Genomic DNA, 13,254 nt, shown 5'->3' with positions numbered 1-13,254 from the left:
CCACACAGACAGTGTGGTGAAGAAGGTGCAACATCGCCTCTTCAACCTCAGGAGGCTGAATAAATTTGGTTTGGCCCCTAAGACCCTCACAAACTTTTACAGATGCACAATTGAGAGCATCCTGCCGGGCTGAATCACCACCTGGTACGGCAACTGCACCGCCCGCAGCCGCGCAGAGGGTGGTGCGGTCTGCCCAACACATCACCAGGGGCACACTGCCTGCCCTCCAGGACACCTACAGCACCCGATGTCATGGAAGGACAAAAAGATCATCAAGGACATCAACCACCAGAGTCACCGGCCTGTTCACCCTGGCCTGTTCTAGAAGGCAAGGTCAGTACAGGTGCATCAAAGCTGGGACCAAGACACTGAAAAATAGCTTCTATCTCAAAGCCATCAGACTGTTAAATAGCCATTGCTAGCTGGCTACCACCTGGTTACTCAACCCTGCACCTTAGAGGCTGCTGCCCTATATACATAGACATGGAATCACTGGTCACTTTAATAATGGAACACCGGTCCCTTTAATAACATTTAAATAATGTTTACATACTGCTTTACTCATCTCATATGTATATACTGTATTCTAGTCTACAGTATTTTAGTCATTGCCACTCCGACATTGCTCGTCCTAATATGTATACTGTATATTTCTTAATTCCATTATTTTACTTTTAGATTTGTGTATTGTTGTGAATTCTTAGATAATACTGCACTGTTGAAGCTAGGACACAATAATTTCGCTACACCCGCAATAAAATATGCTAAATATATATATGTGACCAATTCAATTTTATTAGATTTGACTTAAAAACCACAGACCAAGCATAAGCGCGCCAGCCCAGGACCTCCACATCTGGCTTTTTCACCTGAGACCAGCCACCTGGACAGCTGATGAAACTGTGGGTTTGCACAACCGAAGAATTTCTGCACAAACTGTCAGAAACCGTCTCAGGGAAGCTGATCTGCGTGCTCGTTGTCCTCACCAGGATCATGACCTGATTGCAATTTCAAATAGATTTACAGTTCAAATTAATGCGATAAATCAGTCAAATAAAATGAATTTGTTAGGCCCTAATCTATGGATATCCCAACTGGGAATACATATATGCATCTGTTAATCACAGATACCTTTAAAAAAAATGTAGAGGCGTGGATCCAATAACCAGTCAGTATCTGGTGTGACCACAATTTGCCTAATGCAGTCTGACATGTCTCCTTCGCATAGAGCTGATCAGGCTGTTGATTGTGGCTTGTGGAATGTTGTCCCACTAGTCAAGGATCATATCACCGCCACCTTACCGGCCACCCTAGACCCACTTCAGTTTGCATACCACCCCATCAGGTCCACAGATGACGCAATCAGCTATCGCACTGCACAATGCCCTATCCCATCTGGACAAAAAGAATGCCTATGTAAGAATGCTGTTCATTGACTACAGCTCAGCATGCAACACCATAGTACCCTCCAAGCTCATCATCAAGCTGGAGGCCCTGGGTCTCAACCCCTCCCTGTGCAACTGTGTCCTGGACTTTCTGACGGGCCGCCCCCAGGTGGTGAAGGTAGGAAACAACATCTCCACTTCGCTGATCCTCAACACAGAGGCCCCACAAGGGTGTGTGCTCAGCCTTCTCCTGTAATTCCTGTTCACCCACGACTGCATGGCCACGCACACCTCCAACTCAGTCATTAAGTTTGCAGACGACACAACAGTAGTGGGCTTGATCACCAACAATGACGAGACAGCCTACAGGGAGGAGGTGAGGGCACTCGGAGTGTGGTGTCGGGAAAACAACCTCTCACTCAACATCAATAAAACAAAGGAGATGATTGTGGACTTCAGGAAACAGCAGAGGGTGAACCCCCCCCCCCCTATCCATATCTAAGGGAGAGCAGCGGAGAAGGTGGAAAGTTTTAAGTTCCTCGGCGTACACATCACAGACAAACTGAATTGGTCCACCCACACAGACAGTGTGGTGAAGAAGGCGCAGCAGCACCTCTTCAACCTCAGGAGGCTGAAGAAATTTGGCGTGTCACCCAAAACCCTGACAAACTTTTACAGATGCACAATCGAGAGAATTCTGTTGGGCTGTATCACAGCCTGGTACGGCAACTGCACCGCCTTCAACACGAAGGCTCTCCAGAGGGTGGTGCTGTCTGCACAATGCATCACCGGGGGCAAACTACCTGCCATCTAGGACACCTACAACAGCTGACGTCACAGGAAGGCCAAAAAGATCATCAAGGACAACAACCACCCGAGCTACTGCCTGTTCACACCGCTATCATCCAGAAGGCGAGGTCAGTACAGGTTCATCAAAGCTGGGACCGAGAGATTGAGAAAGAGCTTCTATCTTAAGTTCATCAGACTGCTAAACAGCAAACACTAACAAAGAGAGGCTGCAGCCTACATTGAGACCCAATCACTAGACACTTTTAATAAATGGATCACTAGTCACTTTAAATAATGGCACTTTAATAATGTTTACATATCCTACATTACTCATATCACATACTGTATTGAGACCCAATCACTAGACACTTTTAATAAATGGATCACTGGTCACTTTAAATAATGCCACTTTAATAATGTTTACATATCTTACATTACTCATATCACATGTATATACTGTATTTTATACCATCTACTGCACCTTGCTTATGCCGCTCGGCCGTCGCTCATCCATATACTTATATGTCCATGTTCTCATGTGCATTTGGCAAAGTGGGTGGGGTTATATCCTGCCTGGTTGGCCCTGTCCGGGGGTATCGTCGGACAGGGCCACAGTATCTCCCGATCACTCCTGTCTCAGCCTACAGTATTTATGCTGCAGTAGTTTATGTGTCGGAGGGGGCTAGGGTCAGTCTGTTATATCTGGAGTATTTATCCTGTCTTATCCGGTATCCTGTGTGAATTTAAGTATGCTCCCTCTAATTCTCTCAACACACGGCCAGGTCTCTGACCTCCCTAAAGGCTGCCTCTTCGTTGTCGGTGATCAGGACTACCACTGTTGTGTCATCAGCAAACTTCTACATCTGCATTGCTTGGATCGGCTGATGCAAAAAGGGCTTTATTAATACATTTGATTGATTGACAGGCTCATTGTTATGGGTGTCAAACAAGGTTTCCATATGTTTTTGTTTAAAACCATTCCATTAATTCCATTTCAGCATTTACATTGAGCCCGTCCTCCTATAGCTCCTCCCACCAGCCTCCACTGGTTGATATGCAGCTGGAGGAGATGTGGTTCAAATCCAAACAGCTATGTATGAATACAAAAGGTAATTTCAATCTAGAATTTTTTAACCACCTTTGAGCAATTTATTAAGCATTCTGGTATATTATTTAGACATATCAACACATATTGCAATTATAGCTGTCCAGTTGGGTGGAATGTACAAATATATACATCATTACATTAATATATGTATAGGCATGGTGGACTAAGGACGCCATTGTAGGCCTACATTGGACATGCTCTAGGCCAAGTCCCAAGGGTATTATTTTTGCAGTTATGTAATTATTCAATGTTTTTAAATAGATGGTAAACCTGTATGATGAACAAAGAAATGACATTTAAATATCAAACGTGTGATTCACTGTCGATTAATTCGAGTAACTGCTTTTGGGTTGTTTTTCTTGTCAATCGCAAACCTCGTGCATGTGAAGAACATACGCAGACACTATGCAAATGTTTGATCTGTGAGTGGAGGAGATTGTAATGTGGGCGGGGTACAGTGCACGCACAGAGCAGGAAGGTAAATTTGTGTGGCCTAAAAAAAGTTTGTTCAGAAGGCTCAAGCAAAGTCAGTAATAAATAGTATGAAGATTGGCAGAAGCTGCTTCTACAATAGAAATCCCCCGATCACGCTTGTAAAGGCGACGTCGGCTATGTAAACTCATGAGCAGAATACGTCATCTGGTCTAAACAGTCGTCACGCTCCGATATTAAAGTCGTTTTTGAAGAAAATGAAAACGTGTCAGTTTGTCACTTCCAATAGGTTGGAGTAATAACATGTTCAACTGCGTAAGAATTTGGCTCGGATCTGGGTTGTGCCTTTAGATTTCGACAAAATGACCAGCTAAGGTGGAATTGTTCACTTCTAGCATTGACTTCTCAAACCCTAAATCCCGGTCTGCTTCACCATGCGGTTCTGAAAGTCGTGATGTTGCGCCTCTGGGTTTATAAACTCTTGTGGCTCGAAGCCTGCGCAGATTCCCTGATCTGAAGCGTATAATGTCTTCATCATTATACCAGTTACAGTTCTGTTGTATAACGTAGAGTTGATGTGGATCAGATAATTAGCGCAGTGCTGAACATCAGCACACCATAGTCAAAGAAGAAGCACGTGGTTGATAGGCAGCTGGAGGAGACCACGTGGCTCAAATCGAAACAGCTGTGTATCAATACAAAGTGTCATTTCAATCGAAAAATTGTAACAAATTCCAGCAATTTATTGAGCATTATAGTGTATTTTTGGACAAATCGACATGTAATGAAATTTTAGCTGTCTAATAGCTAGGTGACATGTACAAACATACATATAATGGCTTCAAAATATGTGTAGGTATGGTGGACCAAGGACGCTTGTAGGCTTACATTGGACATGCATAAGCATTAGCCCAAGCCTCAAGGATATCATTTTTTTTGCAGTTATATAATTAGTCAGATGTGAACAAAGAAATAGAATTTCAAATAACCAAGCGTGTGATTCAACGATAACCGATTCGTTTAAATTCACATTCGAGTAACTGCTTTTTTTTTGGTGTGTGTGTGTGTGTGGGGGGGGGGCCTTGTTTTAAAATCAAGTGCAAAATCCGCGTGCACGTGAAAGCCCCATACGCAGACACTATGCAAATGTTTGCTCTGTGAGTGGAGGAGATTTGTAATGTGGGCGGGGTACAGTGCACGCGCAGAGCAGGAAAGTAACCCGCGCGTCTCTCTACGTATCTGTCTTTCTTCCTCGGTGTTCGAAAGAGTAGGTTGGGCCACGTGCAACGAACAGTAATCCTTTTTTTTGTTGAGCTTTAACATTCTACACGTCCAAAATCGTCCAAACCCAACACAACCATGGTGAAATTAGCTAAGGTAAGACAAACGTTGTATTACTCGTATGTTCCGTTACTTAAATCGTGTGGTTTGTCAATGCGGGTGTTTTTATTTTTATTTTTTTTTACATCCAAAATGAAGTATCCTCTATTGCAATAGACGACAGCCCGACATTAGAAAATGGCAGAGACACGCATTAATGTTGGCTTGCCCATTTCATTCTACTACTTAGCAACAAAAAAAAAAATATATATATAATATATTATTTGGTGCTAAGTCTAATACAATCTTTGTTTTGTGGCCTTTTAATTTTTAATTTTTTTTTGGAGGTTAAGCAGTTAACGTTTTATCTCGACCCAGATTTGATCAGCCATGTTTTCTCTGTTCCTACAGTTCTGCCTAAAATGGCCATACATGCGCGTTCGCGAATCAAGCGTGCTCTTTCGTACCCTGGCTTGCTCGTACGTTAACTAGTTATAACAACTTATTTCTGTAATTTTTAGATAGATGTTGATTTTTTTTTAAACATTTTTTTTTATGACGTTATGACATTTTATTAGTTCAATCTATAAGAAGTTGGATTTTTGACTTCCGTAGGCAATGTGCTGGTTTAGCTAGCTAATGCTAACTAGCGCAAATGTTTTGAGGTCTGTCTGTGTACCATGTTCGTTATTTATGAGCTGAATGTTTCTTCGACCGGGAATATTGCTAATTAAACGTGGCGACAATACTTTAAGACACGCTAATTTGGTGTACAACAAAACTAACAAAAATAATTGACATTAGCAGCTAGCTAGCTAGCGCCGTACGTGCTCTCCACGTGGGTTGTGCGCCAGCCCCCAAATGCCACACACGAGGTGCGAGTCCCAAAGTCGGCAAGTTACAAGCAAGTCTGGTTTGTCAAGCATGAATGGTTTGTCACATTCGCTCGAAATTGCCTCAAATTAAATAGGTTAGTTACTGGCTGTCCTAAAATACCTTTTTGCCCATATGTTCATAGCAAGTCGCTTTTGCGTTCAGGTATATGGCTAGCAAGTAAAACCACTAAACAAATTCTAGATTTGATTTGTTGTCCATAACTTACTATAATGCTGACCCCAAGTTTCCAATTTTCACAGGCAGCGAAGAAACAGGCTAACCCCAAGAAAAAGGCCCCACCACCTCCTAAAGAGGTGGAAGAGGAATCCAGTGAAGAAGAAAGCGAAGAGGAGGAAGAGGTAAAACTAACCACTCGTGTGGTAACATTCTCTCTACAGAAAAATAAACTTTGTTTTTAATGTGTTGACTATATTCACATGTTCCAGGCTCCACCAAAAGCAGTAGCAAAGAAGGCCGTCACACCAGCCAAGCCAGCACCGAAAGCAGCTAAGAACGGGAAAGCAGCAAAAAAAGCAGAGAGTGAAGAGGATGATGACTCTGGTAAGAACCTTGTCATTTTCTGTGCTTTGTCAATAGATACTTGACGGGAAATATTTTGAATCAAGCGCTCAAATCGGCAGCATTCATTTCAAAGGAGCTATTTTACACTTCCCTTTGCGGTTCTGTTTAGTGAAATTACAGACCATCAACGATTGTAGTTTTGGTGAATTGAATTACACTGCCCTGACACTTGTTGCCCTTTCAGAGGAAGAGTCTGAGGAGGAGGCCCCCCCACCCAAAAAGACCCCAGCCAAAGCCACACCTGCAAAGAAAGCTCCAGCTAAGACAGAAGAGTCAGATGATGATGATGACGATGATGGTATGAGTTTCTCCCCATACCTAATTTTTATATTTCTATTGGATACACAGTGAAAGTGTCAGGACAATTAATGTGGCTTGGACACTAGTCTCAGTGGTTTATGGCTTGAACAATTTCACTGACTACTAGTTACCCGGATTCCCTCCATTTCTTGGCACACCTGTAGTTGCTCAGTACTCACGTGTGATTGTACGGAGGTAGAACAAAGCCAGTGCTATGTCTTCGGTACCAGTGTGTGTTATCGTCTGCTGGTCCTATCCTCAATCGCTGGCACACTTGAAGCCCAATTGATGAGTTCTAGATGCACCTTTAGGTGGTTTTACCGACTAAGCTGGACATGGGGGTGTTTAACGTTACTCTCTTCTTGTAGATGAAGAATCTGAGGAGGAGGCCCCACCCCCAAAGAAGGCTGCTGCCAAGCCCTCAGTGAAGGTCACTGCAGCCAAGGAGGAGTCTGACGACGATGATGATGAGGGTAAGGATGGGTCTCGCTGTCTATCTTGGGCGTTGCACGTAGTGCTTATTGGTCGAAAGACTGGGTGGTACGCAACATTATGGTACTTTCAATGTGGTACAGGCCACACTAGCAGATCGATATAGGGGGTCAGCTGAGCACAAGCACACTTGATGAACAACAAGGGACTTAATACTGAATGTATTTGATGTCGCTACTTATTTGATCTGATGTGCCCAACCCCTGGTCAGTAAATGGTCTGTAGTTGATGGTTTGGGTCTAGTGAGACTAAAGCCATCTGTCGTGCCTTCCAGACTCTGAGGAAGAGGAGATGGACACCACCCCGGCACCCGCAGCAAAGAAAGCAGGCATGGTCAAGGCTAAGGAGGAGTCTGACGACGATGAAGATGATGACGAAGAAGACGATGAGGAGGACGATGATGACGATGATGATGAAGATGGTAAGTAATATTTTGATTTAAGGTTTATTTCTATTACCCATTTGGTGAAAGGGGTGGCTTGGTCTCCGGCAGTCATCACAGCTGGGTAATATTGCCCCATATGCCACGTTCACATGTTGGTCAGTATTGTGAAATGACCAACTTGCTAATATGTTGTAGGCAAACATGTCACATTCAACTAGTTATCAAGTTGGACATTTCAGTTTCCTAGTTGTGACTAGCAGGTGAACACGACATTAGCCCCTGCCTCTACCTTTTGGTGTTGACACATCTACGGGGGAATGGGCTTGGGCTGAAATGCATCTGGGCTGTAGATTCTTCCTGACACTGAGGATTTCAAAGATTGTCAAGTACAGAGTTCACCTGTTATTTGAAGGTTTATGGGTCCTAAGCAGGCTGTTTTGTTCCACAGAGGCCCCAGCGACTCCTGCAAAGAGGAAGGCCGACAACAAAAAGGATACCCCGCCTGCCAAGAAGGCCAAGGCCGAAAGTGACGGTAAAGGCCTTACATTACGCCCTCTCAACCTGCTCCCACACTGAACCATAATACGCATGATGAACAACAAGGGACTTAATACTGATTCATTTGATGTCACCTTCATGTTTTTCTGACGGTGTTTATAGGTAGCTGTTCGTGACGATTGTTTAAAGCTTAACCTAATTGATCGTTTCCCCCCTCAGATACCTTCTGTCTATTTATCGGCAACCTGAACTCAAACAAGGACTTTGATGAAATCAAAGAAGCCTTGGCAGCTTTCTTCTCAAAGAAAAACCTTGAGGTTCAGGACGTCAGACTTGGCGCATCAAAGTAAGTGACAGTGGGTTCCTATGTTATGATGCTCCACTCAGGACTTGCTCCACTCAGGACTGATCATTCCTACTTTTCAATTGGCCAGACACAACTGGTGTTCTTGATGGGAGAGGGTAGTTGATTTGACTTTATTGACCAGGATTCCCTCCATTTCTTGGCACACCTGTAGTTGCTCAGTACTCACGTGTGATTGTACGGAGGTAGAACAAAGCCAGTGCTATGTCTTCGGTACCAGTGTGTGTTATCGTCTGCTGGTCCTATCCTCAATCGCTGGCACACTTGGAAAAGACAATGAAGCTTAATTGATGGGTTTTATATGCAGTCTTCTAATACACATTGTCTTGCGCACCAGGAAGTTTGGCTACGTAGAATTTGCCTCAGCGGAGGATATGCAGACAGCCATGGAGCTGAACGGCAAGAAGTGCATGGGACAGGAGTTGAAAATGGACAAGGCCCGCAGCAAAGGAAACTCCCAGGAGGAGAAGAAAGGTAGGGGGTGTTTCCTTGCAGACAGATTTGCGCTCTTGGCTGAAGTGACAAAGTCATAGAGATTTGTGCTTGTTCAACAGCCCAGATTTACATTTGTTACTTCTGAACATGTTAGAAGCTTAGAATAGTTTTGATTCTTGCTTGAACAGATACTAAGATTGTATTTGTTTGAACTTTTGCATAGTAATTTTGGGTGCAGCTGAATGCTCATTGTCTGTATTTTAAGAACTCACCTGTCAACTCGTGCACATCGCCCTCTTGTGTCAATTTTTTTTGTAAACACATGAAGCGGTCTGTACTGCACCATCACAATGGGAATATTCATGCTCTCCATCTCATTTAACAGATAGGGACGCGCGGACCTTATTTGTGAAAAACCTGCCCTTCTCGGCCACGGAAGACGACTTGAAGGAAGTGTTTGCGGATGCTGTTGAAATCAGGATACCCCCAGGCCAGGACGGTTCCAATAGAGGGTGAGGACCTGTCTTTGTTTCCTGGTTAATGCATTTGCATATTGTATCTTCTCTTAAGGCCTGATTTTATAGTAGTAAATTTAACCAAGCTGCATCCCCCCACAGCATTGCCTACATTGCGTTCAAGACTGAGGCCATGGCAGACAAGATGCTAACAGAGGCCCAGGGTGCCGATGTCCAGGGACGCTCGATCATGGTCGACTACACAGGCATCAAGAGCCAGAAGGGAGGCAGACCACCAGGTACGCACCACCAACTACGGGGTATTTTAGTTCTTCGATCAGGACCAGGTTGTGATGAAACATTTTCCTTCCTGACACTCTGTGATGATTTCAAAGATAGTCAAGTACTGAAATACTGGTCTGTTGCAATGTATACTTCCGCGGTGTCGATGCACGCAAACATCCACCGTAATCATCTTGTTCCTTCTCTTAGCTCAGGCAGCGGCTGAAAGCAAGACCCTCATCGTTAACAACCTGTCCTACAGTGCTACAGAAGACTCCCTTCAGAGTGCATTCGAGGGGGCTGTTTCCATCAGGGTACCACAGAACAACGGCAGGCCCAAAGGGTGAGGAAGGGGGATTTTCCTGCAGCATCACTAGTTTCCTGACTTAGTTTGGGGGATTTTGGTAAACCGGCAGTGCCTACTGCTCGGTTGGGTGTGACCTTGTTGGATGGGTCAGACCAAAAAAGACCAGGGCTTCTCATGAGCTCCTCTCTGCCGATCAGTGGCGTTGTATGGATTCGCACGAGAAGTAGAGACTAATCACAAATTGAACAGGCATCCCCTAATCTCAACAGGTGTTGCCCATGTCTGTTGTGAAACAATTTTAAGGTCTCATCAACCCCCCCCCATCAAGGGTTTAAGTTCCTGAACCTATTTGTCTCTCATGTGCAGGTTTGCTTTTGTGGAGTTTGAGAGTGCAGAGGCAGCCAAGGAGGCACTGGACAACCTTAATGGAACAGAGATTGAGGGCAGGCAAATCCGGCTAGAGTACAGCCAGAACAGTGGAGGCAGAGACGCCGGAGGCAGAGGAGGATCCGGTTGGTTTTTTACTTTACTTCCATTGTTGTCGGTCTTCAGTTGTTGACTGTTGTCAGTTAGAAAGGAAGTTGGCTCCTGTGTGAGTGGTTGGCTCCTCCAGCTACCTGTATATGCATCAATAGTAAGTTGCTCTGGATAGGAACGTCTGTTAAATGTAGCATTGATAAGTTCTCTTCCCCCTCGTTGCCAGGAGGTCCCACAAAAACCCTGTTTGTCAGAGGGCTTTCTGGAGACACCACAGACCAGTCACTCAGAGACGCCTTCGACAGTGCCACTGGGGCCAGAGTGGTGACGGACCGTGACACAGGCAACTCTAAATGGTAAATGACGTTGTAACTGCTATATAGCCTTGGGACTTCTTCTCATGAGCTCCTCCTGTCCCACACAGTGACAGTGAATGGATTCGCACGAGAAGTAGAGCCAGATCACAGTCAAAACAGGCAACTACCTTGAACTCCGTGGCAGTTTGCCCATGTCTGATGTGAAACAAAATGACGAGATGGTAGCAATATGCCTCTAGTTATTACTGAAGGGCTACTGCATTTGCATTGCAAATCAATTGTGCTTGCGAGATATCACCACTTCCTGTTCCTTTCTGCAGGCGTGCATTTCTCTTTCCTCCCTTCATTTGTCACCTTCCTTCCCCCTCCAGCTTTGGATTTGTTGACTTTGACAGCGAGAGCGACTGTAAGGCGGCCAAAGAGGCCATGGAGGGCGGCGAAATTGACGGCAGCAGCGTGAACCTGGACTACGCCAAGCCCAAGGGTGACAGCGGTGGATTCCGTGGGGGTCGCGGAGGCTTCGGCGGCGGTGGACGGGGAGGTCGTGGTGGTGGTTTCGGCCGTGGCGGCGGTGGTTTCGGCGGTGGCAGGGGAGGACGTGGCGGTGGCTTCAGGGGGGGCAGAGGAGGTGACCGCGGGGGTGGACGTGGTGGATTCAGAGGTAAAGGTTCAGAGTTAGGCTCTTGTGTTGTGTAGACCAGAGATGATGGATACCCTTTCACTCTGATATCTTGTGATGAATCTTATAGATAGTAGGTACTGATCTGGTCTATTGAAGCAGTCTCCTAACTTAGACCCTCGTGTTAATGTGCTTCTTTCAAAGGAACAGACCGTGACTTTCTTTTTTTTTCTTTTCTAGGTGGAAGAGGCGGTGGATTCGGAGACAAGCCCCAGGGCAAGAAGATCAAATTTGATGATTAAAATCCCTGTCTATTTTACTGTTTTGAAAAGACTCTGTTTTCATCACCGTACCCATACGCTGGCAGAGCCTTTTGGACATTCCAGAAAGCTTCATTGGTATATAACTGTAATGGGCTCTCTAGCGCCCCCTGCACCAACCTTTTCACCCTCTCAGCTTGAGAGCTGCCTGTCAGTTTTGAATTGTCCTTCCTGCATCATCCACATGAGTTTTTTTGTTTTTTTTCCAAAAGAGTTAATGGAATGTCTGGCAACCCTGTTTGCTGTGAAAAAGCCCTGTTTGTTCAGGTACATATTGTACATTCAACAATTTGTATTTCATTTTACCTTTTTTGTAAGAAAGTCCTGTATCCTTTAATATCCTTGTTTTGTTCTAGTTTGCTCTAGGTGAGACTGTATAACGGTAAAAATGTGCAAGGCATATTGTAATGGATGGAAGATTAAATCAGCCCATGTCTGTTGGGCGTTTAGAATCTCGTAAATCGTTGTTTTGTCATGTTTTGGGTGGGGTACAGTCAATGTCTTTAGAAGTCAAGAGGTACTAGAGGCCTCGAATAACGTTATACAAAAAAAAAATGTATCATATGATATTTGTAGTGCATTGACTAAATCTTGCTGTTTGAAAATGTCAAGGTTTTCACAAGTGTGATAATTGAATAAACCGAAGTGGAGATTTTTTTTTTTAACTGTCTTTTGACCTTTCCTTTCATAGTACTCTGGAACTTTCCAAATAATCATTTGTTCTTTTCCTGCTATGGCCCTTTTATTTATTTGAAGAGGAACTTAATCAGAGTACGTTGACTAAAGGTGAAGCTAGATAACTCTTAGTTATAAGGATAACCCGATTGCGCCATTCTCATGGCTGCCCTGATAACGGTAAACGTAAAGCAGAAAAAATGCGCCATTAAAGCAAAGCTGCTACTCTGTCCTTAATATTTGAGATGAGCCACCCAGAGAAACAGGCTAACCCCCAAGAAAAGGCCCCGCCGCCTAAAGCGGTGGAAGAGGAAGGAGGTGATGCCGAGGAGGTAAGACTAACCTCTCCGGTGGACACATTCTCTCCAGAAACGCACCATGATCTTAATGTGTTAACAATGTTCCAGGCCCCACCAAAAGCAGTAGCAAAGAAGGCTTTCGCACCAGCAAAGCCAGCACCGAAAGCAGCTAAAAGTGAGGAAGACTTGGGTAAGAACCTTGCCGTTTCCTGTACTTCTTCCCCCATAAAGTTAATTTAATGGTAGATATTGAATTAAGCTCAATTGGTTTGATTTCAAAGGGACTGTTTTAAACACTTGTCTTCAAGGTTCTGTTCATTGAAATTGGTTTGCTAAGGCTACTTGTACTGACCATCAATGCTTTGTCGTTTTGGCTAAGTAAATGACACAGCCCTAACACTTGTTGCCCTTTCAGAGGAAGAGTCGTGAGGAAGCACCCCCCCCACCCCAGAAGGCTGAAACCACACCCACAAAAGCTCCAGCCAATGCTGAAGTCATGATTACGGTATGAATATCTCCCCATACGTAATTTTTATA

At 44.5% G+C, this 13,254-nt stretch overlaps 1 protein-coding gene and 6 non-coding genes across 7 annotated transcripts; all 7 read left to right on the top strand.

Moving 5' to 3' along the window:
- The first annotated feature begins 4,935 nt into the window (after positions 1–4,935).
- Positions 4,936–12,413, top strand: ncl (nucleolin). Its single transcript, XM_042322893.1, has 16 exons — positions 4,936–5,091; positions 6,171–6,269; positions 6,357–6,471; positions 6,677–6,790; positions 7,161–7,265; positions 7,559–7,705; positions 8,118–8,201; positions 8,387–8,513; positions 8,869–9,005; positions 9,352–9,478; positions 9,584–9,720; positions 9,914–10,046; positions 10,377–10,522; positions 10,714–10,843; positions 11,176–11,465; positions 11,664–12,413. Exons 1-16 carry the CDS (start codon positions 5,074–5,076, stop codon positions 11,723–11,725), a joined length of 1,971 nt encoding a protein of 656 aa, XP_042178827.1. The 5' UTR covers positions 4,936–5,073; the 3' UTR covers positions 11,726–12,413.
- On the top strand, positions 6,932–7,068 carry LOC112253599. Its single transcript, XR_002954039.1, has one exon. It is a non-coding gene; the product is annotated as a small nucleolar RNA SNORA57 (small nucleolar RNA).
- LOC112253593 lies at positions 7,408–7,480 on the top strand. Its single transcript, XR_002954033.1, has one exon. It is a non-coding gene; the product is annotated as a small nucleolar RNA SNORD82 (small nucleolar RNA).
- LOC112253594 lies at positions 8,251–8,323 on the top strand. Its single transcript, XR_002954034.1, has one exon. It is a non-coding gene; the product is annotated as a small nucleolar RNA SNORD82 (small nucleolar RNA).
- Positions 8,661–8,797, top strand: LOC112253598. The gene has a single exon (XR_002954038.1). It is a non-coding gene; the product is annotated as a small nucleolar RNA SNORA57 (small nucleolar RNA).
- On the top strand, positions 10,177–10,308 carry LOC112253588. The gene has a single exon (XR_002954029.2). It is a non-coding gene; the product is annotated as a small nucleolar RNA SNORA75 (small nucleolar RNA).
- On the top strand, positions 10,880–11,015 carry LOC112253589. Its single transcript, XR_002954030.1, has one exon. It is a non-coding gene; the product is annotated as a small nucleolar RNA SNORA75 (small nucleolar RNA).
- Positions 12,414–13,254: the final 841 nt, after the last annotated feature.

The sequence above is a fragment of the Oncorhynchus tshawytscha genome, linkage group LG06 (genome assembly GCF_018296145.1).
Source record: "Oncorhynchus tshawytscha isolate Ot180627B linkage group LG06, Otsh_v2.0, whole genome shotgun sequence".
Lineage (NCBI taxonomy): Eukaryota > Metazoa > Chordata > Actinopteri > Salmoniformes > Salmonidae > Oncorhynchus > Oncorhynchus tshawytscha.
The sequence above is the reverse complement of the archived record's forward strand: the minus strand, read 5'-3'. Positions and strand labels throughout refer to the sequence as shown.